Genomic DNA, 27,542 nt, shown 5'->3' with positions numbered 1-27,542 from the left:
ACTGGGAACATTGGTAAAACAACAAGAGGTGGGTTAGTTTCATATGGGAATTTATTTCTTTCAGGCTTGTCAAAGATCCAGACAGGCATTTGAGGGGAAGTCTCTTTATCCTCTGATTCTCCAGCCTGGGAAGAGAAAGTATTTTTACTCCTAGTTCCCATCATGGAATGTGAAAAGAGAGAATCAGGTTTTCCCTTCATCAAGTGTTGCTGAATTATCCCCCTGGTTTTAAGTATGAACCACTACAGTAATTCCGCTGTGGAATATTAGGAGCAGACTTAATTAGAACTGTTTAATGAGGCAGATCCCAATTTTCACTAGATCATGATCCTTAATACGTTAAGGAAGAAAGACAGTTCACATTTTTACTCAACTGACATTTGGTTAATATGCTTCAAACAGGTTTTATATATACTGAACTGGTAATAAAATGAGCTTTGTCCTATTCATAACATGCTGGTAGTAAAATAAAAAGGATCAATGTTGTTCTTATCATTTACTAGTGCCTTGATGTCAGTTTCAGTTTATTAAGGGAAACTTCAATAAAAAATATCATTGGATTCCTTTGACGGTCACTGAGTCAGTGGAAAAAAGCACTGGCCTTTAATATTCAGATTAAAGTCCCTTCTCTGCACTTAGAATTAACCTCAAACAATAATAACAGTGATACTAATAATACACATTGTTTCCTGAGCAATTATGAGTATGAGCCATATGAAATTCTCATTTCTCTAGACTACATTTTCAGTGTGATAATGTATGTGACATATCATAGTAAGAGCTTCTTAGACATTATCTCATTTGATCCTTTCAACAGAGTTTTAAGAAAGGGAAAATGATCACCACTTACAAAAGAGAACATTTACAAACTTTACACAAGGTTTCAAAAGTTGTCCCGTGTCTCAAATTAGTAGGACAGAAATTTAAATGCTGTACTCGGTTATGACCCCAATATTCTATAGCCTTGCTGTAAAACACATGTTATATAGTTCTCCTGAACTTTATTTTCCTCTTTTATGAACAGGAGAGGTAGAAATGTCCTGAGAATTTGAGTTGACAAAAGTATAGTGTGAGCTGGGAGCCAGTGGCTCACGCCTGTAAGCCTAGCTACTCAGGAGGCTGAGATCTGAGGGTTACGGTTCAAAGCCAGCCTGGGCAGGAAAGTCTGTGAGACTCTTATCTCTAATTAACTATGAGAAAACCAGAAGTGGCGCTATGGCTCAAGTGGTAGAGCATTCACATTGAGCTGAAGAGCTCAGGGACAGCGCCAGGCCCAGAGTTCAAGCCCTACAACCAAAAAAAAAAAAAAAAAAGTATAGTGTGGCCTATGGTATGGACGATGCCGAAGATGCTCAGTAATGGATATCTGCTGACACCATGAGCATCATTGTCCTTAGAGGCTAGCATTCTGCTTATTTAAGATGACCATGTACCGAGTATGCACAGAGAGTAGTGTATGTGTCTGTGTGTGTCCATGTGTGATTGTTTAGAAAACTTTATTTACAGTTACTTTTTGCACAAATTAATGGTTTGAGCCCAATACACATACAGTTTTCCCACTTAGCTATTTTCAAAACAAAAGAGAAATTGGTAGAAAAATACCATCTTTGATAGCAGAGGTGTCTGTGACAAATTGGCTTAATTGAAACCAACCCCTCCTCCCCCAAAAAATCACCCTGACGGGGGTTGGGGGGAAGGATGGGTCAAATTAGCCAAAGAGAATCTGAGTAGAAGATTTTATTGATTGCCGTAGGCATGGCCTTAATTGCAATGTGAGTCATAATGAAAGTACTACCATGTCTGCACTCCTAATTGAGAGGCTGTGTTTTTCATATGGAAGACTTGGGGTTGATGAGTGGGGCTAGCAGGAATCCTCCCCAGCTGTGCGTGTGCAGGAGCTCGAAACACTGATCTGCTTCAGGACCATCTATCTTCCCTAGGCTTTTGGCTTCTCTAGTTCAAAATGCAGATGATAATTTTCTGACATGTAATTTTAAAACTTATTTTTCCTGAAGAGATTGTATGTGCAGACTGTGTGAATCTCATACTACACAGATGGATATTTTCATGGAGAGGGAAAAAAGAGACATTTCTATTGTTCTATTTTAGAAGAAGGAAAGAATGAATAACCACCATGTTGTGGCTACCAAAGGTGACTATAGAACAGGGAGTCAGCAAGCTAAATATGTTTTTTTTAATAAAATTTTATTGGCCCACATCTCTGTGTCTGTGGGTGATCTGTAGCAGTAGCAGAGTTGAGTGGTTGTGATGAAGGCTGTTGAAAGCAGAACTGGAGCTCCGCTGACCTCTTTAATGTGCTATGCATGGCTGAAACAACTCAGTAGATTCTAGGAGAGCCTGAGTCACTGTCTTTTCATTGATGTAAGTATGTTGACGAGGTTTGGGGTCTCCTTGGTAGTTAGTGTGCACATCTGTCAAGAGGCTGAAAATGTCTACATGTAGGCATATGTCGGCCCTCATTTACAGCTTTAGATACAAACCACATGGAGAGAAGAGAGAGGAGAGACAAAGAGACAGAGAGACAGAGAGAGACACAGACAAAGAGAGAGAGAAAGGAGAGAAGGAACAGGGAAGCAGGTTAAAAGGCAATTCACATGAGTTACCAGCATAGTAGAGCAAAAACAAAACAAAACAAAAACAGCAAAACCCGGTATTGTGTGATACTCTTTGGAATTAGATATAACTTGGTTTTCATTGGCTGTTTGAGATTGGGTATAGTACTTTATCTACTCAATAATCTCATAGCCAAGGTTGTAAAGATTCACTTATTTAAGTACACTAAATGAGTGAATACATAAAATGTCCCTCATACAATGTGGAATATCATAAGGGACGTATAAAAATGTTGTATACTTTTCCATTCTTTCCCTTTCACTTGCAGACCCTAAGAGTTCTGGTAGAAGGAAATATTGTTGAAGGAGAGGAAAATCCTTGAACACAAAAGGACTCTGAGGCTCTGTTGAGTCTGACACTAAGTAGGCTGAATTATTTATCTCCATGTCTCATTTAAAACATAGGCGCCTCACCTTTATTGGCACATTTCCATCTTATTGTATGCAGAGATAAAATCTCAGTAATGGAAAGAGTGTAGACAGGAGCAGTATCTCATCAAGTCTGGGATTGGAACATATATTAAAATTCCTCTCAAGTCAAGGATTTGCAAACATCTACCATTTTCACTTTCTTCCCCATGAACTAAATTTCTTTTTTTTTTTTTTTATTGTGAAAATACCGTACAGAAGGGTTACAATTACATGGGCAAGATAGTGAGTACATTTCTTATCAAGTATTGTAGCCTCCTCCTTTGTTTACCCTTCCTATCCCTTCCCAGCCTCCTCCCCCGCCCCCCCCCATCCTCCCCCACCACCAAAGTTGTAAAGTTTGTTTTCGACATGACAACTTATACTTCTCATTGTTGCAACGGGTCCACCTGTATCCTTATTTAAACGACTTGTTTTTCCCCTTTCCCTCCACAAATTATACCCACATCAAATACAGTGAAAGCAAGGGTTATACTGTGGGGGAGGGACATACAAAGCAACAAAGAAATCATCTTATAATTGCGTTAGAAACAAATGCATTAAAGAAAAAAAACCATTTAAATACATATTTTAGGGTTCATTTTCCTAACATCACCTTATCTGACCCCATGAACTAAATTTCTATCTTAAGATCTCAACTTTGTCCATAGAAGAGTGCTTAATGTAGAGATTTCTGGGTAAATTCTTTCAGCACTGCACTATTAGAGTTAATGGCTCTGGCATTTCTGAGGGAGGGGGGTTGGGGGCTACATTGGCACTATTCCCTTGGTATCCTCTGAAATGTGGCTTGTGCAGCTCTTCTGTGCTTTGGTGTTGGCCTCAATCATGAGTGCCTCCACTGCCAAAATTACCCAGCCTGTCCTAAGCCCCAGCACCAGGTCCACACAGGCCATTCTGCATCCTCCTTGGACAGTGGAGAGTCTTCACTATTTGCAGGCGGGGGGGGGGGCTTATGGATGTTCTTGCTTACTGCTTTGGGTTCTTGGGAAAACTGGAGGACTGCATAGTTCTCGGAGCATGTGGGTACAGGTTGGGTACAGCATGGTTTTCTTCTTGTCACTGACACTGAGAAGAGCTGTTTCCTGAAGGTCTTGATGGGAAGCATCTTCTGGTCTCCTCACTTCATTTCTGAGATGTCAAGAAGGTCTATTATTCCTCATTAACCCCAGAATTTGTCCAGAGAGTGTGGGCTAGCCACAACACCTCATCCCAGTTATCTAAGCCTATGAGTTACACAGTGTCAGTATCCTTCTCCTGTGACCCCAAATATCTATACCACCTTGTTCTTGCCATTGAGTATACTTTGCCTACCTTGAGCACTTTTATGACCCTTCTAAGGATGCCTGACTCTCTGAGCCAACAAGTAAAGTTTCAGTCATTGAACCAGCAAGTATAGTGGTCTTTATGGTAATCTTTCCCCCCCCCCCCCAGCATCCCACCCAGCTCAATATTGTTTCTGGTCATTGTAGTTCCAGGTGCCACACAATATTATAAAGTGCCACTTGAAAGCTGATTAACTTTCTTAGGTAGTACCATTCTTTGGTTTGTAGTCAACCCTTTTCCTTCTCCCAAACCTCCACGAGGCATTATTTAGGCTTACATTAGCTGTAATAGCAAATGAAGTCAGCCTCTTCAACAGAAGTTTCCTTCATACTGGGATCCAGGCTGTTGATGTGGCTCATCAATTTCATCACTGATGCTCTGACTCGTTCTGCTTTTCTACTGTCTTAGAAGGCAGGACACCTGCTCATGGGGCATGGTTACTTTGTCTCAGAGCTCTCTGCACATTCCTACTGCAAAGGAAGGACAAAAAGACTTGCCCTTTTAACTCACTAAGAGAGGAACTTCCCCCTTCTAGCAATAGCTCAATGACTAGAATTCTGATGATCAACACTCTTAGCTTGAAGGAATGCTGGGAAATCAAGCACATCGGCCTTTTTTCCCCCTCAAGGGTAGGTGAAGGCAAGGGAAAAAAAGATTGTAAGTGGATTTTGAATAAAATCAACCAACATTGTCAAAGGTCAGATAGATGCCCATAGAGCACATATGCCTACTTCAAAGGTGGTGCTAATTTGTAATATTATAAGATCAAAATTTCTTTAGCTTGTCTGAAGGTTCAAAAACTCTTGTTGAAATATTTGTGAAGTATTTGGTGGGATATTTGGACATCTCCTAAGACCAGGGAATTTTCAAATCAATTAAAAGTAGAAACACGAAATGGTAGGAGTCATATTTCACCTCCTTAAGGTACACACTTTTTTAAATGCTTTAGAAGAAATCTCATGAAAGCAATTGATAAATTACCAAAATTGAAGTTCTTTTAAGGCTGAATTACCCCCTACTTGGCAAAACATGTTAGAAATGTTTTATTGGCTTAATTTTGATTCCTTTATGTATGTGAAAGTAATAAAACTGCATTTCTTTATACGTATTTCATAACTTAGTGTTTCAAAAATTCATACTAGCTTTTCTTTCTAATATAGATCAAATTAGGTTCTACTGTACATCCATCATATTCTGGTAAGTATATTGAAGCAGTATAAATGTTTGCATAAGGAAGAAGCCTAGACAAAGATAAAGGAGAAACATCAAGCAATTCCTACATTGGGCAGTATATTACTTGTCGACCAGCTAGCTAGCTCAGAGGCTAGATCCTACTTGTCATTCAATTTTTATAAATTTACATTTTTTAATGAACATAGTTGTGTATACACTTATTGTCTCTGGCTGTTTTCATTCTATGACAGCATAATGAATAGTTGGGAGAGACAGATTGGGAATTATACACTACATTGGTCCTTCACCAAATTAGTTTGCCCACCTCTTTATCGCTAGTCATGGGTGATTTGGTAAGAGCTAGAGCCAATGAATGGATTCCCCTTCCTTTCCATGGAACCAATTTGATGCCTAAGTATATTTTTAAACAGAATGTAAAATATGTGAGTGATTTAGTAATAGCACATTCAAGACTCCTGGAAAAGAGCTATCTTAGTCCATTGTGCTGTTATAACAAAATAGCACAGACTGGGTAGCTTCTAAGCAGCAGAATTTTTTCCCCATGATTCTAGAAACGGGGAAATGTGAGATTTAGGTACCTCTCCTTCAGTCCCCAAACTTAATGTGACAGCTACTCCTGGTTCATGGATGGCACATTCTCACATGCTGGAAGGTACAAATGAGCTCCCTCAGACCTCTTTGATAAGGTCATTAATCCCTTTTATCATGGCCCTACTCTCACCACCTTAGTAATATAAGTAGGGGTCCAAAGCCCCCAAACACCATCACAATGGAGATTATAGACTTCAACATTAAATTTTAGGGGGTACAAACCAAAGGAAGGACATTAATTTTCATACCCAAAGTATCAGATACAGCTCAGCCTTTCATTAGAAATGTTTTCACTATACTGACTTTTTTTCCAGCATTGAATCTGTGGTTAGCAAATCACCAGCGGCCCCTGACCCTAGCTTGACCTTGTGGCCTTGAGTAATTTACTCTAACTCTCCGAATCCTCCTCAACTGGAATAGGAGAGAATTGGCTATAGAGCTTTCTTTTTCTCCTTCCTTCCTTCCTTCCTTCCTTCCTTCCTTCCTTCCTTCCTTCCTTCCTTCCTTCCTTCCTTCTTTCTCTTTCTTTCTTTCTTTCTTTCTTTCTTTCTTTCTTTTTTCCTTCCTTCCTTCTTTCCTTTCTTCCTTCCCTCCCTCCCTCCCACCCTCCCTCCTCCTTCTTTCCTTCCTTCCTTCCTTCCTTCCTTCCTTCCTTCCTTCCTTTCTTCCTTCCTTCCTTCCCTCCCTCCCTCCCTCACTCCCTCACTCCCTCCCTCCTTCCTTCTTTCCTTCCTTCCTTCCTTCCTTCCTTCCTTCCTTCCTTCCTTCCTTCCCTCCCTCACTCCCTCACTCCCTCACTCCCTCCCTCCTTCCTTCTTTCCTTCCTTCCTTCCTTCCTTCCTTCCTTCTCTCTCTCTCTCTCTCTTTCTTTTTCTTTCTTTCTTTCTTTCTTTCTTTCTTTCTCTCTCTCTCTCTCTTTCTTTCTTTCTTTCTTTCTTTCTTTCTTTCTTTCTTTCTTTCTTTCTTTCTTTCTTTCTTTCTTTCTTTCTCTCTTGCCAATACTAGGTCTTGAATTCAGGGCCTGGGTGCTATCAAAGCTAATGCTGTATCTGTTGAACATACTCCCACTTTAGGCATTTTGGTAGTTCACTGAAAAGAAAAGTCTCATGGACTTTCCTGCCTGAGCTAGCTTTGAACCAAGATCCTCATATCTAGCCTCTTGATTAAATAGGATGACAGGCATGAGCCTGAATTGTCTTCCATTTGGTGCATGTGATTAAAGACATTAGGGCTCTTCCAGACACTGTGTCTTATTAGCTTAATTAATCTGCACAATTGTCCTACATTTAGCACTATTATCAGCTTCGCATGACACATGAAGAAACTGAGGCACCTTGCTCATAGTCATAGATTATTTCACTTTCTTGTTTCAGAGCCTATTTATTTTTTAAAATTGAGAATTTTTAGCCCATGATTCTGGAAAGTTTGATCACATGGCACTAAACCTTCTTGTTGCATCTTAATGTGGCAGAGGTAACACAGAGAGACAAAGCAAGAATGTGAGCTTGTGTCTACCTTCCTCTTCTTATAAACTACTAATGCCATCAGGGGCCTCTACCCTCATGACCTCATTTAATTCTAATTATTTCCCAAAGGCCCCACCAGCATATGATTTGGGGTATTAAGTTCCTATTACATGAAATTTGGGGACCTAGTAAAACCAGAGAAGAACCATCTTCTCAGCTATTCATTTTTCTGCCTTCTATACAATTCTCTATGTTCACAACAATGAAGAAGAAATCAGTGTGAGAGGTACAGGTTGCCATTCCTAGAAACTGTGGACACTGTTAAAAAATTAGAACAAGAATTCTTTCATTACAGAAATCCTACCACTCCAGATGTCTCATTTTCTCAATCTTTTCCTGTCCAAAGTCAGATGAAAACTTTGATTTTAAGATAATCGTTGTGGCACTACAGGTCAGAAACTGGGTCATTTCTGCGAATTCACTTATTTTTGCCAGTACCAATTTTTTTTCAGTTCTGTCTGAGAATTAAAAAAAAAAACAACAAAAACAAGCAAACAAACGATGTGGAACAATTTGTGGCAGATGGTAATTTCAGCTCTAGGTGAGTTTTTGTCATTATATTCTGGGAAATGGAAACTATGCTTTAGATAATCATCTGTTATTTTAGCAAACTGCCAAGTAAGAACTATTGTAGCTATGATGGTTTTTAAATGGTGATTTTTTTTTCCCTTAGCGATTAATACATAAAGCATTTCTATTTGACTTCTGCTGAATTTTAGATGTCCATCATGAGGGGACATTTTAATTTTGTAGTCTTTTACTGTGAGAATGATCCCAGATATAGAAAAATCAGTATTCTGCACCATACTATGGAGAATTTTAAAAAAATCAAATGGTTTGGTTGGAGCTGGAAAGGTAAAATGGAATCAAGTTTGTTTTCTCAAAATTTAACCACGCTTGGAAATTATAGCCCTAAACAGCTAAACCATGGTGTTCAGCACCAGTGTAAGTCCCTAATTAATTTATTTTATGTTAATTAAGTTTATAATTATATAGTAAAACATTTCCCTTCTCCCTCAAGAAATTGACTGAGTCTTCTGAAGGGGCTTTGTGACTTTAATTTAGGTGCAATTAGTCAGTTAAATTTAGTTAGGATTTGATTTATTCAACTGTTTCTGGAAGATGCTAGACAGGAAGAATAGTTTGTCTTGGAAGCAGATCTGGTTAGAGGTGATATGTTCCTGGATGCTTACTCCTCGCCTTTGCATGGCTAGGTTTGGTATCTGGATTAAGTAGAAGTACAAAAACTGTCACAATTTGGTTTCATAGCTGTTGTCTGTGTCTATTCCTCATTTAATTGATAATTAATTTATTGACCAAATGTTTCTTTCTGATCCTGGGGTTGGAACTGAAGCCCATGGTATAGTTCTAAGACATCTTCCACCATGGGTGTGAAATCCCTGACACTTGCCAGCATTTGGATGCAGAGTAGTATCTCAGTCAGAAGCCTCCATTCTGGCATGGCAAGCCATCTTACTGACCCAGAAAGGCAGTATGGCCACCCTGAGATCTGCCAGAGTTTAGAGCAGCTCTTCTTGCCATGTCCCCAGGGAGTCTGGCTCTCACATTGGGCCTCTGTTTTCCAGAAGGGTGAACTTGGAATTTTTGAGCAAAGTTCTCCTCTGTGCATTTTTAAAATCCTTTATAGCCAGTAAATCTATTTGGACCTATGATTTATAATGTGGTTGGAAGGAATCATTGGAGGAGCTTCTGAGTTGAGCAAGGGCAGGGTTGGAGTTCCCTGTTTATGACTGAAAATGGAAATCTGTAAACCACTGAAGCATGCTTATTCTAGTGAGCAGTTGGAGAATATGCTGGTAACACCTTAGGGGGCAGTATAGCCAAAGTTCATCTACTTTAAAGTGTTCTGCTCTTACTTCTGGAAATATTTACTTCTTGGTGGGTAAACAGAGGATTTTGCTGTATAAGAGCAGCTCAAGATTTTTATTTATTTTTCTATTAAGATTTTTATTTTTGTCCAAAGTGCTAAGATGAAATACATGAGATAATGGTAAAAGACATTTGGGGCTGAGCATGATGACCCAAGCCTATAATCCTAGCTACTCCAGGGGCTAAGAGCAAGAGGATGGTGGTTTGAAGGCAGCCTAGGCAAAAAGTTCTGCAAGCCCCATCATCTCAACCAATAAGCTGGGTGTGGTGGTATATATGCCTGCCATCCCAGTGACATGAGAATTACAGATAGAAGGATTGTGGCCCAGGTCAACCTAGGCCAAAAATTTCTGCAAGACCTTATTCAAAAACTAATTAAAGCAAATGGAGCTAATGGCATAGTTCAAGCTGTGGACTGTTACTTAGCACCCTTGAGGTTCTGAGTTCAAACCCTAAAATCTCCCCCCCAAAAAAGAATCTTTGTTATTCTGTCATATGGTTGGATGTGGTTGGCTAATGAGAGAAAATAAAATTAATAATCTACCTTTATGATTCCATCTGTAAAATGGAAGCACTAACCTTCTTTTACTCTACTAGAAATAAATGAATGTTTCCTTCCCAAAGAAGTTTGGGAAATATGGTTGACATATACTTGGAAAGTTGTCATAAAACAATATTTTTATAAATCACATTTCTCTGCTTTACGTTGTTCATATTTTTCAGAACTTGTTTACATTCACTTTTTTAAAAATTGTACTATAACTTTGATAGTCTTTGTCTTCAATTTTCCTAGAATGGAATAAGAAAAGAAAGAAAACAGTACAGCAAAATGGGTGGAGGGGAGACATCAATAAATAAAATACTACGTAAGATGTTTTGAAAGAAAAAAAAACATCATATTCAAATCTAGGCCATGACAACCACGAATAAAATAACAATAGTGAAAATGTCATATACTTCAGTTCTCTCAGGCCACAAGAGAATAGAGAAGGGAATGAGAGAAAGAGCCACGATCCATACATGTGCAGAAAATGAGAAAGGAAGAAAGGTGTGGAGGTGGAAGAAGAGGGAGAGAGATGGAGGGAGAGAGAAGAGGGGGAGGCAGGAGGGGAGAAAAGGGAGAGAGAGGAAGAGAGACAGACTGATGGGAGGACATCACACAAGGGAGGGGTGACATTAGACAGTTGAAAAAAGGAAAAGAAGTGACAAAGACACTTATTTCCACTGTCCTGGAACCCGGCATGCATTTGTGAAGACCATTTTCTATATCCAATCCTGTTGGCTTTAAAAAACATAGTCCCTGAATGGTTTACAACCAAGTCCACAATAGCGATTCAATGAAAGTGCATCAAGGTTATGTATTACTTGTGGCTAGCAGTTAATCATCATCCTGAGCATATTGGTTTTTTATGTCACCCTCCTTAGTAAAGCATAGGCCGATCTGGACAAAAGGAACATTATACATCATATATGTGATCAGAACTTATATATGTATACTACCAAATCAGTTCCAGTCACAAAAACATGGTGTGTGTGTGTGTGTGTGTGTGTGTGTGTGTGTGTGTGTGTGTGTGTGTGTGTGTGTGTGTGTGTGTGTGTATTTCCAACTCTGTTCTAAAAGTTACATACTGAATTTCAGAGCTCTCCCGTGCCTTGGCTAGTGTTATATAGCACAGAAAGAAAAGAGGTACAATTTAAACTCAAATCTGTTTGGCTTTAGGGTGGTTTTTTTTGTGGTTGAACCAACCTGCCTCCAAAGAAGGTAAACCTGCAAAGTAATTACTTCTTAAAATTACTGGGTGCTAGTGGCTCAAGTGTGGAATCCTAACTGCTCAAGATGCTGAGATCTGAGAATCAAGGCTTGAAGCCAGCTCAGGAAGACAGCTTCATGAGAATCTAATCTCTAGTTAACTACCAAAAAACAAAAGTGACGCTATGGCTCAAGTGATAAAAGTACCAACCTTTAGAACAAAAGCTTAGGGACAGTGCCCAGGGCCTGAGGTCAAGCCCAATCCATAAAAAAAAGTAGTTAAAATAAAATTCTAGTTTCAGTAGTAACAACAGGGAAAAGGCTAGGATCTCAGAGACGGATGACAAATGGCCATAATTTTGAAGAATGAAGGAAAAACTAATTTATAATCTAGTCATTCCTGATACCCATGTGTGATTATACACTGTCTTTTCATATCTCTCTATATATTTTTTATTTAAAAATTTGTGCTTTCACATTTGCATGTATGTGTCTGTTATATCCTTCAACATCTCTGTTTTATGCAGACTACAATTCCTCTTTGAAGCAAAGAACGTGTGTAGGGTTATAAATTAAAAGTAGCCTTTCTCTTTTAATTGCTTAGACTTTCCCAACAACTTCTATAAGTTCTGCAGAATATCCTTGAAAAGAGTGTCAGATGTTTTGAATACATTGTTTGCACTGAAGAAAAAAAAGATCTAAAATGCATTGTTTTGCCAGTGTCTTGCTTAACTAAGCTATTATATTTTGTGTGTCATAACCTGCCAGCCATACTTCATTTAAGGAAAAAATGTAATATCTGCTGTGTGTGTGTGTGTGTGTGTGTGTGTGTGTATGTGTGTGTGTAAAACAACAATGGATGCTCTTTCCCAGAGTTTTCACCTCATAAATTGTCCTTAACTAAGGACTCAGAAGGGAGTTGGTGTGTGCCAGACTGAAGGAGTTGTGGAGTAGAGGATTCTCCAGTCTTTTAAAGACAGGGTCTTGTAAAGCCACTGAGGTGGCTACACATCCAGGTGCACTGAGACCTTATTGAGTGTTAGTAAAGACCATGAGGTGGGACGGCATAGCAGAAAGGGCAAATGAGCTCTTTGAGCAAAGAAAAGAAGCTTCTAGAACTGCAGGTTCATTTAGGTCAGGTTGGGAGTTCAGTTGGTGGCCTCAGGCTGAATGCATATGAGGCTGTGACTCTGGGATTATCTTTGCACTTTTTGGGTTTCCTGTTGAGAGTCTGCTCTTGGGTAAAGTAAGCTGTCTGTTTAATGAGGCTTTTTGAAATGGGTCCCCTGCTATGTATTGTGAATGTGCATAGCAATTGGCTGTTTTCAGAATCCTGAGGGGTTCTCGCCATGCAAAAGCATATGAGTGAGAAGACACTTTTCAGACTTATGACCTGTCCAGGGGTCTGTCTATTTAAATTTTGCTAGGGCCAGGGATGGTCATCTGGGTTAAAGTTGGATATGCTTTCCCAGGTTCCCATGGAACTTGCCATTCCTCTTTATGGGTGAGTGTTCAGTCACATTCCAGTGGACTTACAGAGAGCAGGAGGAGGATCACTTTAACCTTCTTCAGATATCAGCAGAGAGTTAGATGGGCTCTTGCTGGCCCCCCTCTCATCCCCGATGCTTTTGAGGAGAGGCACATTTCAATTCTCATTCTTAGTAAGTAATGTCTGAGGTGATGGGAGTTTTGCCAATGGTAGTGCTGGAAGAAGGCAGCACAGAAAAGGGGCATATTTGGGTAAAGGATTTCTTCTTTCTACATCATCTTCTGTCTCTCGGTTTGGGCACACCCCAGCCTTCTAGATCAAAGGCTATTATAGTTAGACAAATATCTTTGAAATCTGGAAGCTTCTTGCTCTCTGGCCATCCCACACCTCCATATCCCAGCAAGTGCTTCTAGTAGCTGTGGAGGCAGGTCTGGGGCCCCCTGTTGGACTGGGGTCCTGTGTATTGAAAGGGTAATGTTCTTGCTTGCAGGACCCAAGCAGTGAGGAGGAGGAAATAGAGCAATAGCCCATGGTAGAGGGACACCATTGCAAAGCTTAGGACTGACCACATGAACCAATCTTCTTGATAAACCATAGATAAACCCAGTTTTACCTTGTTGATACCAAATTATAGGATGACAACCTACCCTCCAAAATGAGCAGGAGAAAGCTTTTGCTTTTTCTAATGCTCTTCTGAGGCAGGTTTTGTGTAATTCATGCTGATTAGAGACAGTTTATGGGGGAGGTGTGGAGACCATCAACCTCAGGTCCCTTTCTGTCTGCCATTCTGAAAGACTTGGTGTGAGTTGAGGTTTTCTTAGCTTTCACACTTAGCTTGTTGAAATGGAGATGGGATTCATAGGCCTCTTTCTATTCAAGTGAGAGTGTTGGAACCTCTCCTCCTTGAAGCCACTGATGAATCTGAATTCTGAAATTTGCAGCAATCAGCAAGGGTCCTGTGCACACAATAGTCCGCTCAGTGTAGCTGCTTACGTAGCAAGAATCCTAAATGTTAAAGGTCTTCAAACTTGATTTCTGAGGCAGTGCTTGCAAGTGCTTGCTCCATGACAAATATTATTCATACATGTATTCTTCCACCTTGAGAGTGGATTCTGTAGTCTTGACACCTCTGGTTTTGCTCTTCAGTAATCATGGTTCCTTTGCATGCATGCAGTCTCTGAAGTGCACCAATCACAATTAATTTTCCTTTATTCCTCCTCTTCCCCTTTCCAGATTTGCATCTTTATCATAATAATGATCATTCTCAGACAGGCAGTAGTGGATCTATGTATGCTTTCTTTCCCTTTGCATTAATTATACATTATTTACTTTTCTAGAAACTCACTGCCAGATCCATTTTTGTCTGTTACCCATCATTTTAGCCACAGTCGGACAGAGCCAAACAACTTGCATTGTATGTGTTTGAAGTTCTTCCGGGTTTTATACAGTCATGGCTCACTGTGTGATAGACTACACATCCCTCCCTTCCTGCTTGGACCCTGTACTTTCTAGATCTGTGGCTTCACATGCTATAAAACACCACTGCTACAGTATTTGAGTGAAAAGCAAATGTAGGTGCAAAGCCTGGGATAGAAGTACCAAGTATATGCAGGAAGCCCTCTGTTTTCATGGGTCTTACATATGTGCATTCAACCAATGGTAGTTCAATATTATTTGAAAACAAGAGTTATATCTGTACTAAACATGCAAATTCATCACTATCCCCTAAACAACACAGTATAACAATTTATATAGCATTGTAGTGTACTAGATACTAACAGGAATATAGAAATGAGATAAATGTATAAGGAAGATTTTACATAGGGTATATGCAAATACTATGCCATTTTATATAAAGGATATTAGCATTACAGAATTTTGGTACCTGCCAGGGTGCTTTGGATATCGAGGGATGACTGTACATGTATATTGAGCAAACAAGGCTAGATAGACCCATGTGAATAGTAGACTGATTTGGGCTCCTTGGTTTGATCATGGTGGATTTTTTTTTTTTTGGTTGTAGGGCTTGAACTCAGCACCTGAGTGTTATCCCTGAACTTTTGCACTCAAAGCTAGTAATGCTCTACCACTTTGAGCCATGGCTCAAAGTGTTATTTTCTGTTGGTTCTTAGAGATAAGAGTCTCACAGAATTTTTCCTGCCTGGGTTGGTTTCAAATTGAGATCCTCAGATCTCTGCCTCCTGAGTAGCTAGGATTACAGGCATGAGCCACCAGTGCCTGGTTGATAGTAGAATATTGTGACCTTCTGAATGTCCCTCAGATCACAAGCTTCCATTTTTGTTTTTCTATTCTGTTTGAAAGCATTTTTAGGTGCTTCTATGGACCAGGGCAGTGGCATCCACTGCACCCATGTCTGGCAGACCTGACCATTGGTCCATCCTATGTGAAGTCTTGTCAAGTGCCTGAGCTCTTGACCTGACCACACCCTGCTTGGAATCATGGAATTTGAGTTGTGCAATCACTTTGGCTTTCTTTATGCATTCTAGCATTGCCAAGAACTTTGTGTTTCCTCCTTTAATTTTCAGGACATAAGTAAACATTTTGCAAATGCAAACCCTAACTTTTTCCCTTTACTATCCTTGCTGTGTAGCTTTGTCTCTAGATCGTTGTTTTTTTCATCTCCATAAATACATGGGACCACTGATTCTTTCCTTTGTCCCAACCCATTGTGACATTGATCAATATGAGAATTAGAATAAATTGAGGCCTTTTCTGCAGGAGCTTACAGTAACCTATGAGACATTCATGAGTGTCCATGTATTCATCTTTAAAGGTTTCACTGTATTGAAAATGTGTATGACTTTCTTCTCAGCTTTCCAGGGAGTGGAGGCACCCGGTTGGCCAGGAAAAGCAATGTTGCATTGGCCTTTCTTTCCTTCCATTTCAGGTCTGCTGTTGAGTGCACTAGAGTTCTCCAATAAAACTCAGAATTCAGACATCATTATGATGAATCACCAAATTCATTCTGTCCTTGATATTTGTGTGTTAGTGCTGGGCAGTTAAGGGTTATTTTATGGGATGCAATTGGGATTCAGAAAAATTACAAAAGAAAAGAAAAGCAAGTACAAAAGAAGGCTGCTGAGTATAGACCACTAGGAGGATAAAATACATCCCTATAGGAGGTAGCTTTTATATAGGAGCTGAAGAGCAGTCCAGGCATTAGAAGGGGAACTTGCTTGCTGGAAGGAGTCCTTAGGATACGACATGGCCTGTGGACAAGGCACATCCTTAAAAGCAAAAGGGATGCTTGGAGAATGTTTGTACACATCTTGGCTGAGTAGAGAAAGAACAGGATCTAAACTGAAGGGCGTGGGGAATATCTATTACAAGTGCAGAAGCTACCTTTGTAAAAGATAGACTGATGATCCAGAGATTCAGAGCTTAGACATCAGCTCTTTCACTCATTCTTGGGCAATTTTGGGCACATCATATCTACATGGACTGAGTCCTAGAAAACTTGAAAAAAAAACAAAACCACAACAGCAAGAGATAGTTGTCATTAACTAACAGATACTAGGGATTCACAAAAACCAAACTTAGAGAAATTGATATGTTAACCTAGGTGTTGAAATAGGGCAAAATTATAACTGACTCATATAAAACTTGGTGATGGATAGCTTCTGAACCCACTATTTTCTAGGCACTCGATGTTTATCATGTGATTTTACCAAGCCAACACTTTCCCACAAGACTCAGGAAGAATTCTTCATGCTTTCCAATGAAGGTAAATGGCCACTCTGAAGTCCTAGCCACCACACCATTTCCATGGTGGCACTCTGCCACACAGTTGCCCAAGTCGGCAGTTTTCTGCTTGAACTCTCCAAGTGACAAATGTGATAAGATTTGCTTTTTTAGATAGCAGCTGTATCTTTCTTCCGTTCCCTCAGCTTCCTCTGGACTCAGCAGTTTTCCTTTTTGATCCAGATAAATTGCTGTTAATTTAAATGTACTGCAGATCCTTGCCATTTTATGGCTGATTGCCTCTGAGTAATAGAAGGAACATGTGTGCACGTTTGAATGTAAATAAATCTCAATGGGTTGAGAGCCAATGGTAGAAAAGCAGAGCACTTCACTGACCCTCAGACCTCTTCTCAGTCCATCCCTTTGAAGAGGACAGTGCTAAATCAGCAAATTGAGATCCTGTTTTAGGCCACATCCGTTCTTTTGCCTTCTCTCCCTTCAATTTTCCTTCTCATTTCTCCGACTGCACCTGCTTCAGCCTTGTTCCTGTTTAGTTTAGCTAACATACACAGCAGTGACAAAGTGTTTCCAAAGTTGTTTTCTATAGAGGAGCTGATCTCACGGAAACCACCATGCACCATTGGAATGCTGCGAATGTTTCAGAATGTCACATTGTCAAAATATATCTATATTTCGGGCTCAGAAGCTAGACAGCTCGTTTGGCTGCTAAGCCCACAAGATGTTCAGCCATTTGTTGTGGTCTAAAAACTTTCCCCCTCACTAGAAGAAAATAATGATCTATTGTTTTCTGGTCCTTTTCTTGAGGATTTAAATTTTTGTGGGATTTGTTGTTGTTGTTGTTATTTCCCTCTCCCCTTTTTATGAAAGGGTAGAAGTTATAAGATCCTGATAGATAAATTGGGGCTGTGATTGGATCTGTCAATCACTTAGAATTATGAAGTGGTAGGCATAGTTTCTTGCCGGGCGCCAGTGGCTCACACCTATAATCCTAGCAACTCAGGAGGCTGAGATCTAAAGATTATGGTCCAAAGCTAGCATGGGCAGGAGTTTGTGAAACTCTTATCTACAAATAGGCACCAATAAAACTGGAGGTATTGCTATGGCTTAAGTGGTAGGGTGCTAACCTTCAAGAAAGTTCAGGGACAGTGAGTTCCCAGGCCCTGAGTTTAAGCCCTAAGATTAGTACAAAAAAAGTGTCAACTCTGTTTCAATATGTGGTGAGATATCAATAGTGAGTGAAGAGGCAGGGTATCAAAGAGGAGAGAAGAGGAGAGACTGACTTTCCTTGCTGGAAGTGAGGAATGGTAGAAAGCACAGCCTAAATATAGACCCTACTGTAATGGTGTACTTCACAAGGAAGGTATCCTGTGTGTTCATATGGAGTTTGCATCTCAAGTGTGGAACTGAACTCTTGTTTCTTTGGGAAGAATGGACATATCACGAAGTCCAGATGAAGAGGCTGTATGAGGAACATATCCATTTCAATAAGGGCAAAAGCAGTCATGGTGTTCCTGAAGAGCTGGCATCAAGAGAAGCAAATTCTGTCTCCTAATAGTCATCATTAATGAGCCTAGAAAGGGTCTTAAGGTAGGAAAATGGCAAACAGAGGCAAAGAAGGGTGGCCTAGTTTCCCTTGCAAATGCTCATTGGTATAAATCTCAGAGTTGCTGTGACATAACTCAACTGGAGAAGAGGCTTTGCTCTTAGAGCTTAATCGAGTCTATTATTCTATGAGAATTTAAATACCCTCCCAAATAATTATGTAGGGAAACAAGTATGTAGAATTAATATATTATTATTATTATTATTATTATTATTATTTCTGTCCTGATGCTTGAGCTCAGGGCCTGAGTGCTGTTCCTTAAACACTTTCGCTCAAGGTTAGCTTGGATTATAGGCATAAGCTACTGCCAGCTTGTGTGTGTGTGTGGGGGGGGGGGTATGTGCCAGTTCTGGGGCTTGAACTCAGGGCCTAGGCACTGTTCCTTTACTTTTTTGGCTCTACCACTTGAGCCACAGTTTCATTTCTGTCTTTTTGCTGGTTAGAGGTAAGACTCTCATAGGCTTTGAACTTCAGTCCTTAGATTTCACCTTCCTGAGTAGATAGGATTATAAGCATGAACCACTGGCACCTGGCTAACAACTGTGGTGTTTTTTGTTTTTGTTTTTAATGGGGATGGGGGTAAGTATAATCTATTTTTATTGCCTTATTTCTCCTGTAAAATTCTTACATTAATCCTGTTGTTTCCAGGGGAGGGAATTTGAGACCCATCTTATTAAGACTTAATTAAGGAGTGTGGTTGGCCAGTTTGGTGAGCGTGTCCTACATGCAATAATGCACTCTTAAACTAGTTTGGCTTCTGTTTGCCTGGAGGCAAAACTTTTTTTGAGGGGGAGGAGGGCAGGAGAAGAAATGTAGAGATAGGAGAAATCTGCACACTTATTACTTCTTAAATTCTCAGGGCTTTGTGTGTGTGATTAAACCCACAAAACCAAGTTTGGTGACCTGGCTGAGTTCTTTTACAGTGACTTGAAATAGCAGGGGAGGGAATGCTGTGGAATTGAGCTTTGTGGACTCTTCAGCATCGCTGTAAATGATGCTGCAGATCCGGGTTGGTGATTCCAGCTCTGGAGGCAGAGGACACCCACACTTGGCATACCAGACACCAGGAAGGTTGAGGAAGATTGAGAATCTGGAGGGTTGGGCTTAGAGGAACCTTCCAGAACTCAGCTTGAGAATGTCTTGGGGCTTTCTAATATGATGCCTTCTATTGCCACTTGGGAAATGGATGAAGATTCATGCAATTTACACATAGAATGGTTTGTACCAGAACCTTTGTCATTCCTAGTGGGTTTTCAGGAACAAGTGCAGAGAGAAGTTTTCTTCAATTTATCTCTTTCTTGTACTGTGACACAGAATCATAGATCCTAGGCTGGGATCAGAGCCCTAGCACATAGCAGTTGTATGACCTTGGGCAAACTGCTGAACCCACTGAGCCTGTTTCCTCACTTGTAACGAAGGCATGAAGGCATAATAGCAGGACCTGTCTCATAGGAATTATTATAAAATTCAACAGGCCAATTTGGGCATCACACTTGAAAAAAAGCCTGGTATAAAGGAGATTTGTTATTTTGCCCTAGACTTATTTACTCATCTTTCACCTCTTGTGGGGCCATGAAATATTTGTGGCCAACCAACTCCATATTCTGCCTTATTTTTGTGTCATCTATTACAACATCTGCTCTTTGGTGTTTAATACATTTTTCCAGAATTAACTTATTGGATATAAGTTATGTATGTGTAATATAAATATATAGATAGACATGAATATACTCACATATAATATATGCAAATATATATATTTTCACATATAATATATAATGTATATGTACTATATTCAAATATAATATATAACATACACTGTATGTTTCATGCTATGTATTACATATTATATATGGACATATGGCTATTATGACTTATATGAATGTCATATATTTGGTATGGTATGTACTTAAGTTTAAGCAATATTAACATTCCTGACAAGAAATCTAAACCTTTGTATTAAGCAATGTAGTTTTCTGTCCCACCTGCTGAGTAACTGTTTGATTATTTTTTTTAAATAATTTGATGAAGAGAATCAGTATTTGGACAGATACTTGTTGTCCAATCACATTTCACCCCACATAAACAAATACTTGTTCATTCTTCAAGGATCATTTTTATTTTACACAGATTGCTTCTCCTGAAATAAAGCAGCCAATGTTTGATATAATTAGGGGTGGGGTTGTATGCAGAAATTGCTGCATTTTGTCCTCATGTTTTATGTAAAACTGATTTTAAGTTGAAAACAAATTTACTCAGTAATGAGATGCACATGTCTTCCCAATTTCTGTCCTGTTATTATATGATGCTTTGTGTGTTAAAGCATATTCCATGTTGTCTTATTTTCGATTTATTTATTATTATGTTCTTTTAAAGGTGATGATGCATACATGTTCATTTCCACTGATTTTTTTCTTTTGAGCATGACTTCTGTTTTATTTTGTGTTTCTTTTAGGTTTTGTTTTGTTTCATAAGATCCCACTGGATGGGTAGCTGGAATAAAGGAATGACAGAGGAAGGGGCTGTGGTGTTTGGTGGTTGCTGCTGCCCTGTAAGCTGAACTCTTGGGACTGCTGTTGGCTTATCCCGGGAATTGCTGCTTACTTGGGATTCTCTGGTAGAAACGGGAGGTGCTTGGCGGATGTACTGTCTGGAGCCTGCTTTTTTGTGAGCTGTGATTGGGGAACACCAAGGCAGAGGCAGCTCTCAGGCAACTGAGGAGCAACTCAAGAAAACAAAACAAAACAAAAGAGGATCCCTTAAATGAATCCCTCTCTTCTGTTCTTATACCTAGTTCAAATCCAAAATTGAAATAAGATTCCATTGGATTGTGTTGCTCTTCGGAAAGGTGTGGATGTCTCCATGTCAATTGCTTGCTTATTAAAAGTGAACTGAAAAAAGTATCTATATAAAGTTAGGGATAGGTATAAATGCACACTAAAAACTGTAATAGCTATTTAACCTATTTCAACACCATTTCCTGTTGTTCTCTAACCAGCTGTGACTCCAAGGAGTTTTGCCTTTTCTACATACTGTAATACAGATACTTAAAGAGAGTGAACACATCATTGTTTCAAGGACTTTATGGTATTATTGAAAGATGCTTTTCTTTGTTTGCAGGAAAAAAATCCACTTTTTTTTTTTGCTTAGGTTTCAGCATCACACAATACTAGTGAATATTTTAAGGTTCATCCACAGGCTAAAAGAAAAAAGAGGAGGGCAGCAGCAAAAACCAAAACAGCTGCTACTCCATCAGGGCTTTCAATTCAGGTTAGGCATAATCAGTTTCAGAATAACAAAGAGTGGTCTATATGCATATGGTGAAATTGTAACCTTGTCCCTTCTCATTTGCCCTCTGTGAACCACCTGCTTTTTAGAAGTCCTCCTAGGGAAAGGCCACAGTTTCTCATGCTGTTTGCATTACAGAGCTGCAGCTTTTCTAGTCAGAAAAGGCCTGGAAGCAGAATGGCAAACCTGCTGTGAGCTGGAGAGAATAGACTAAGAAGGCCAGTGCCCCTGCAGCATTCTGCCCTACCGCTGGGTTTTCATGGGCAGAATTGCTTGTCCTGACCCCAGCAGCACCGAGGTGACAGACGCTTTCTTATTGCCTTCCTCATTGCTGAGAGGGCAGCCTCAGAGCTACAGATTGCTGTGTCCCCACTATGTTCTGTCCTAGGAACACCTGTTTCATTCATCTGGACCTCACAGTGACCTTCATAAGCTCTGTTTGTCTGGGCCACACAATTTTCCTATCTTGAGTCCTGAAGAGACTTCTAGGCTACCCGACCTGGCCCCCCCTTACTCCCATTGTGAGAGACACTTCAGCCTGGAACATTGCATTTGAGAAAACACAATCATCTCTATTAGGCATTCCCATCTACACTATGGTTGAAGTGGAAACTGATTAACATGTTAAAACCAATGTTTTGCTGGGCTCCAGTGGCTCACATCTGTAATGCTAGCTACTCAGCAGGCTGAGATCTGAAGATTGCTCTTCAAAGCCAGCCTGGGCAGAAAAGTCTGGGAGACTCTTATCTCCAACAAACCACCAGAAAACTGGAAGTGGCACTGTGGCTCAAGTGGTAGAGCACTAGCTTTGAGCTGAAGAGCTCAGGGACAGTATCCAGGCCCGGAGTTCAAGCCCCAGAAAGAAAGAAAGAAAGAAAGAAAGAAAGAAAGAAAGAAAGAAAGAAAGAAAGAAAGAAAGAAAGAAAGAAAGAAAGAAAGAAAGAAAGAAAGAAAGAAAGAAAGAAAGAGAGAAAGAAAGAAAGAGAGAAAGAGAAAAAGAGAGAAAGAGAGAAAGAAAGAAAGAGAGAAAGAAAGAAAGAGAGAAAGAAAGAAAGAGAGAGAGAAAAGAAAGAGAGAGAGAAAAGAAAGAGAGAGAGAGAGGAAGGAAGGAAGGAAGGAAGGAAGGAAGGAAGGAAGGAAGGAAGGAAGGAAGGAAAAAGGAAGAAAGAAAACCCCCCAATGTTTTCAGTAGTTGATCCAATCCTGCAGTTTATCTTTAAAGATTTATAGATTAAAAAAAAAACTATTTCAACATGTTTGGTACCTTCTTTTGAATCCTGTGTAACCAAAACATTAATCTCAATAAACCAGGACCCATTTAGGCATCACTTGACATAAATAGAATATCCATGATGAATATTTTATACTGTATCTTTTACATTAGCCACTAAATATGTTACTGCTGGGCCCTGTGGATTCCAGCATTTACCCTGCCTGTTCCCTATTTGCATCTGAGAGAGGAAAAGTTTTTCCAAGGCAAATTCATGCATTCCAGTTCCATTAAAATGCAAAGACCTAAGTGCTGGGAGGTCTGACTATTCTCTAAATTCCCATTTGCTCACTTCTAAATGACAGTTCCTGTCACTACTGAGATTTTCATCTTTCTCAAAGGTGTTGACTTACCAAGAGGCTAGCTAATAGCAGAAATCCTGACCCCTGAGAAGAAAATGAAATTCAAACTGTGAGCCAGGCAGGGCTCAGTAGGACAAAGGTTCTTAAATATTGGCCATTCAGTACAAACAACAACAACAACAGCGACTTTCATGTTATTTCATGCACCCATTAAAAAGTGATGGATTGTTTAAAGACTATTTTACAAGTTTCCCAGAGGTGAGAGTGTGGGGGGAAAGGACTGTTTTTAATCAACAACTAGGATTGAAAGGTAGATTTAAGACAGATAAGGCAATTTAGTATATCAGATTTGCTTCACATCTCCTAAGGGGCGTTGAAAACAGCAGGCTATGAGAAAATGGTCTCAGATGGTACTGACGTTCTTTACTTTTTCTCTTTTAATTCCTACAGACTATAATCAGTAACCTGGCTTTGCTTTCTCTATACTATGGGCTTCCTTCTTTCATCCTTTGCTTCAGCTCTCTCTAAGAAAATTTCATTTTAAGAGCTTCCTAATGGCATGTATTGTATTTTGTGTGTGTGTGTGTGTGTGTGTGTGTGTGTGTGTGTGTGTGTGTGTGTGTGTGTGTGTGTTTGCAGCATTTGACAAGGAGAGGCAACATCTTTTGCTATAATCAAATCTGTTTTTCTCCAACAAAGATTTGGCACTTCAAGGCCAGGCAAGTCTCCTTGCCCACACAAAATATCCTTGGCGAGCCAACAACCAACCAAAGGGCAGATATCATCCAGCTTTAGCCCATGCTGTCCCCCAGGAACGAAGGCCCAGGTTTCCAGTCTGTAAAAGAGATGTGAAACCTGGATTTTTAAAAAAACGTGAAATATCCCTATTTTTAAAAAGTTGGCTCAGCTATTTTTAAAACATTATGTAGGGCAACAAAACATGCCTGTGGGCTGCCAGTTCGTTACTTCTGTCTTCTGAACACAGTCATTGTTCGCTCACCAGATCCACCTGTCTTTTGCTTGCAAACTCCTTTTCTTTCTCCCTAGCCACCACTGAGTGCTCTATGCAATAAGCTATGAAATGAGATTTGCAGTATGCTCTTCACCTTGGCCCTTCTCCCTCTGTTACACCTACCCAATTGAGTGCCTCTTCTTTCTCACCTTGCTGGAAATTCTCTTACAGTAGTCTCTTCTCACCATTCTCTGATTGGCCCCTTTCCATGTATCTAGTCCCTCCTGTTGGGACTGACCTGGGTTTCTTATTGTTGTTAACATGTCACCTGTCTCAGATGTATCCAGGATGACATGGGAAAGTGCAAATACCTTATCTACATTGTGTGCTTAACAGACTGACATGACCTTTAATGATTGTAGTCTAGGTTTTATGTCTTGTTTATCCACTGTGGAATGGACAATGGAGACAGACTAAGAAACACCCACTGTCATCACAGAGACAAGAACCCTTAACTGTGATGACAACCAAAATACAAGCAAGCAAGTTTCCTTTCCAAAAATAGAGAGCAAGGATAAAGAACTAAGCAATCTCAGCCCCACCCTGGGGAACAGAACCCAGGGGAGTTTGCTTTGGGAACTTCACTCTTTAACTGATCCTGAATTAGACCCAGAATGGCAGGACCCCAGGAGTGCATCCCGGGGCAGAGCAGAGACTACCTATCTTTAAGAGTTTACTGAAGGGAAAATAATTTTGGGAGAAATAACTGAAGGACCACAAGGCAGGAATTCAGCTTTCTGCTGGGTGTGAAAGTGAACAAGAAAAGAGAAGACCTCCTCTCCCTCTCTCCCTTTCTCCCTTTTATTTTCATAGAATTTCTCTCTGTCTCTCTCTCCTTCTCCCTCCCCCCCCTCTCTTTTTCTCTCCCTCCCTCCCTCCCTTCCTCTCTCTCTTTCTCTCTCTCTGTTTCTCAATTTTTCTTCCTCTCTCTCTGATTCTCAACTGACCCAAGACAGAAAGTTTCTTCTTCTTCTTGATTGCTTTACCTAATTATAACACACTCAAGGGGTTTTTTTTGTTTGTTTGTGTCTCTTCCCACCCCCCCTTTGCACAATGGAATCTAAGTACTAAATGGGATAATACTAACAATTCTCTCACTCTCTGAAGGGCCATGATTCACACCTCCACCTGCTTTAGTGCTTGCTGCCTGGAATTCCTCCCTTGATTTTGATCTATTTCTATCACACTACATGAGAAACTTGCTTCATCTTGTTTTGTATAGACCCTAGATCCAGAGAGAGTGCTATACTGAGGGGAGGTGGCCCCCTGTGACATGGCTCCCACAGGGTTGCTGTCCCCAGTCATGGGGCTGTGCCAGATACTAGTCTGTGCTGATGGCTGTACCTGACATCCCTCCCTGCTATGGGGTCAGTCACCCAGCAGATTGATTCCAACACAAGACTTGACTCTGATATTTGGAGACTATGTGATGATCTGAGAAGCTAAGTATCTGATAGACTATGCAGATTTCAGAGCCACTGGAAGCATATTCTATCTTGTTCATACAGGTATACTACCTGCAGACTATGTTAAGTTTATCTAAGGACTTTCAGGAAGGGGAAGGATGCTTCTGAATTTAGTTTGCATTGGGACGATGATAGATGGAATTAGATTGATAGAATTCCCAGCCTACAATGTTTAAAGAAAAAAAAAAAGGCTGTCATAAAGGGCAGGTCGCCATTTAGTACAGCCCATTTCCTTGTGTTGGTCTTGAGGACCAAAGAAACCTCTCAGCCATCTGAATGTGACAGTAGGGTGACTCAGATTAATTGGGGTCACATTTGCCATGTAGTGTCCTTATGGACACTAGTGAGCACCCATAGTATATTAAAGCAACCCTTACCCCACAAAACAGTGGCTTTGTTTGGAGACTTAATTTCCGTGAAAACAAATTATAGGAGAAGTGAAAAAAGAACCAACATTGTTTTTAGCTAACTTTATTTTAAACAGAACCTTTAGAAATTGAGTATAAGAAAACTCAAAGTAGAAAATCCTGGGGTTTCTCCCATTTTGGTTTCTTCCATTTCATGTTCAACTACATTTGCTGCAATCCAGAGGCAGCCTATGATCATCTTCATGCCTTGTCTGTTCCCCTTATAATGTTACAGGTTTTCAAGCCATTTTTCACTTTTCTTGTAAATGATGGATAACCATTTAAAAGAATTATTTTAAGTGCTGTTATAACAATGCAGGTAGACGATAAATGTATTTGCTGAATTCATTCATTTTTTTTAACAAGCCAATAAAGTTTTGTAATTCATCTCTATGTGTCTTGCATTCTCTGTAGATCTTGGACCCCTCTCCACCCTCCCTCAAACACATACCATCCTCCCTCCCCCATGTGCTTTGGTGGTGTTCAAAACTAAAGGTGTTAGAAGAAAAAGGTTGAGAAGTGTTGGTGAAAATTTGAGGATAGTCTCCAACCCATTATAGATTCTGGAATAAATCATCTTAGTGAAGATTATTTTATTTTTTCAAAACAATTTTCTTTTTTGCATTTTTATCAATATAAATTACATATCTATGGTTAATGATTCCTGTATTAGAAATGTTTTCATTGGCTAAAAGGCAATATGGCAATACATAAAAATGTTTAAGGGATTCCTTAAAAAAAGAAAAAGAGCTGGGTGTCCGTGACTCCCACCTGTAATCTTAGCTACTCAGGAGGCTGAGATCTGAGGATCACAGTTCAAAGCCAGCCCAGGCAGAAAAGTCCGTGAGACTCTGATCTCCAATAAACCACTAGAAAACCAGAAGTGGCGCTGTGGCTCAAGAGGTAGAGCACTCACCTTGAGCTGAAGAGCACAGGGACAGTGCCCAGGCCTAGAGTTCATGCCCCATGACTCACAAAAAAAAAAAAAAAAGAAAAGAAAAGAAAAGAAAGAAAAAAAATAAAAATTATACATTCTGTGGAAAACCTTTCAGTATCTAAGAAATCTGAATGATTCAGATCCCAGCAAGAAAGTATCCTCAGTACTATCTCTCTCTGTTCTAAGAGATCAGGTACTTAAATACACATGACTGCTTGCACATTCATAGAAAGCAGAAAAGGGGAAGACAATGAATGTAGAGGCAACATATTATGGGGCTGACTATTAGCATAGTGACCATGCTTCATGTCCCTTTTGTCTTCATCTTTCAGTCCTGTCACACCCTCTTATCCTCAGTTTTCACCTTTTAGCATAGGGCCAAATGTTCTGGTTAATAAGAACTTACCATCCACCACCTTCTGATAACCTTGAAACATTCCAAATTAAAGGCCTAGCGATTGGAAAGCAAGTCTAATGTGACTTGATGTTTTATTAAGCCAAGCACTCTGCTCTTTTAAAAGAGCCTGGTATTTAGTGTTAGTGACCTGGCCTTTTTTGTCTAACCCACATCTAAATTTGCTACACTGAAACCAGATTTTTGTCAGACATTAGCAAGGTATATACTAACTTGAAGAGGTAGGCACTTGCCCCAGACATACAGGTCTGAACCTCTGCTATACCCAAGACCCATGCAACTCAGCAAAGTCAA

The 27,542-nt window shown here is 39.9% G+C and overlaps 1 protein-coding gene across 6 annotated transcripts in view; it reads left to right on the top strand.

The window, feature by feature from the left end:
• Ntrk2 (neurotrophic receptor tyrosine kinase 2) overlaps window positions 1–27,542 on the top strand; it is a 370,633-nt gene that overhangs the window by 124,730 nt on the left and 218,361 nt on the right. Inside the window, exons 12-13 of one of the 6 annotated variants that reach the window (XM_070035482.1) lie at window positions 16,487–16,570; window positions 20,607–26,289. The exons of 4 other annotated variants lie outside the window; for them this stretch is intronic. In XM_070035482.1, the coding sequence (XP_069891583.1) occupies window positions 16,487–16,570; window positions 20,607–20,644 (122 nt within the window). In that variant the 3' untranslated portion in view covers window positions 20,645–26,289. Of the gene's footprint in view, window positions 1–16,486; window positions 16,571–20,606; window positions 26,290–27,542 lie in introns of those variants that run through there. One more of the 6 variants, XM_070035483.1, reaches the window with a different exon arrangement.

The sequence above is a fragment of the Dipodomys merriami genome, unplaced genomic scaffold (assembly GCF_024711535.1).
Source record: "Dipodomys merriami isolate MVZ:Mamm:240054 unplaced genomic scaffold, mDipMer1.0.p SCAF_26, whole genome shotgun sequence".
NCBI classification, from domain to species: Eukaryota; Metazoa; Chordata; class Mammalia; order Rodentia; family Heteromyidae; genus Dipodomys; species Dipodomys merriami.
Note: the sequence above shows the minus strand (reverse complement) of the source record. Positions and strands in the feature narration are given on the sequence as shown.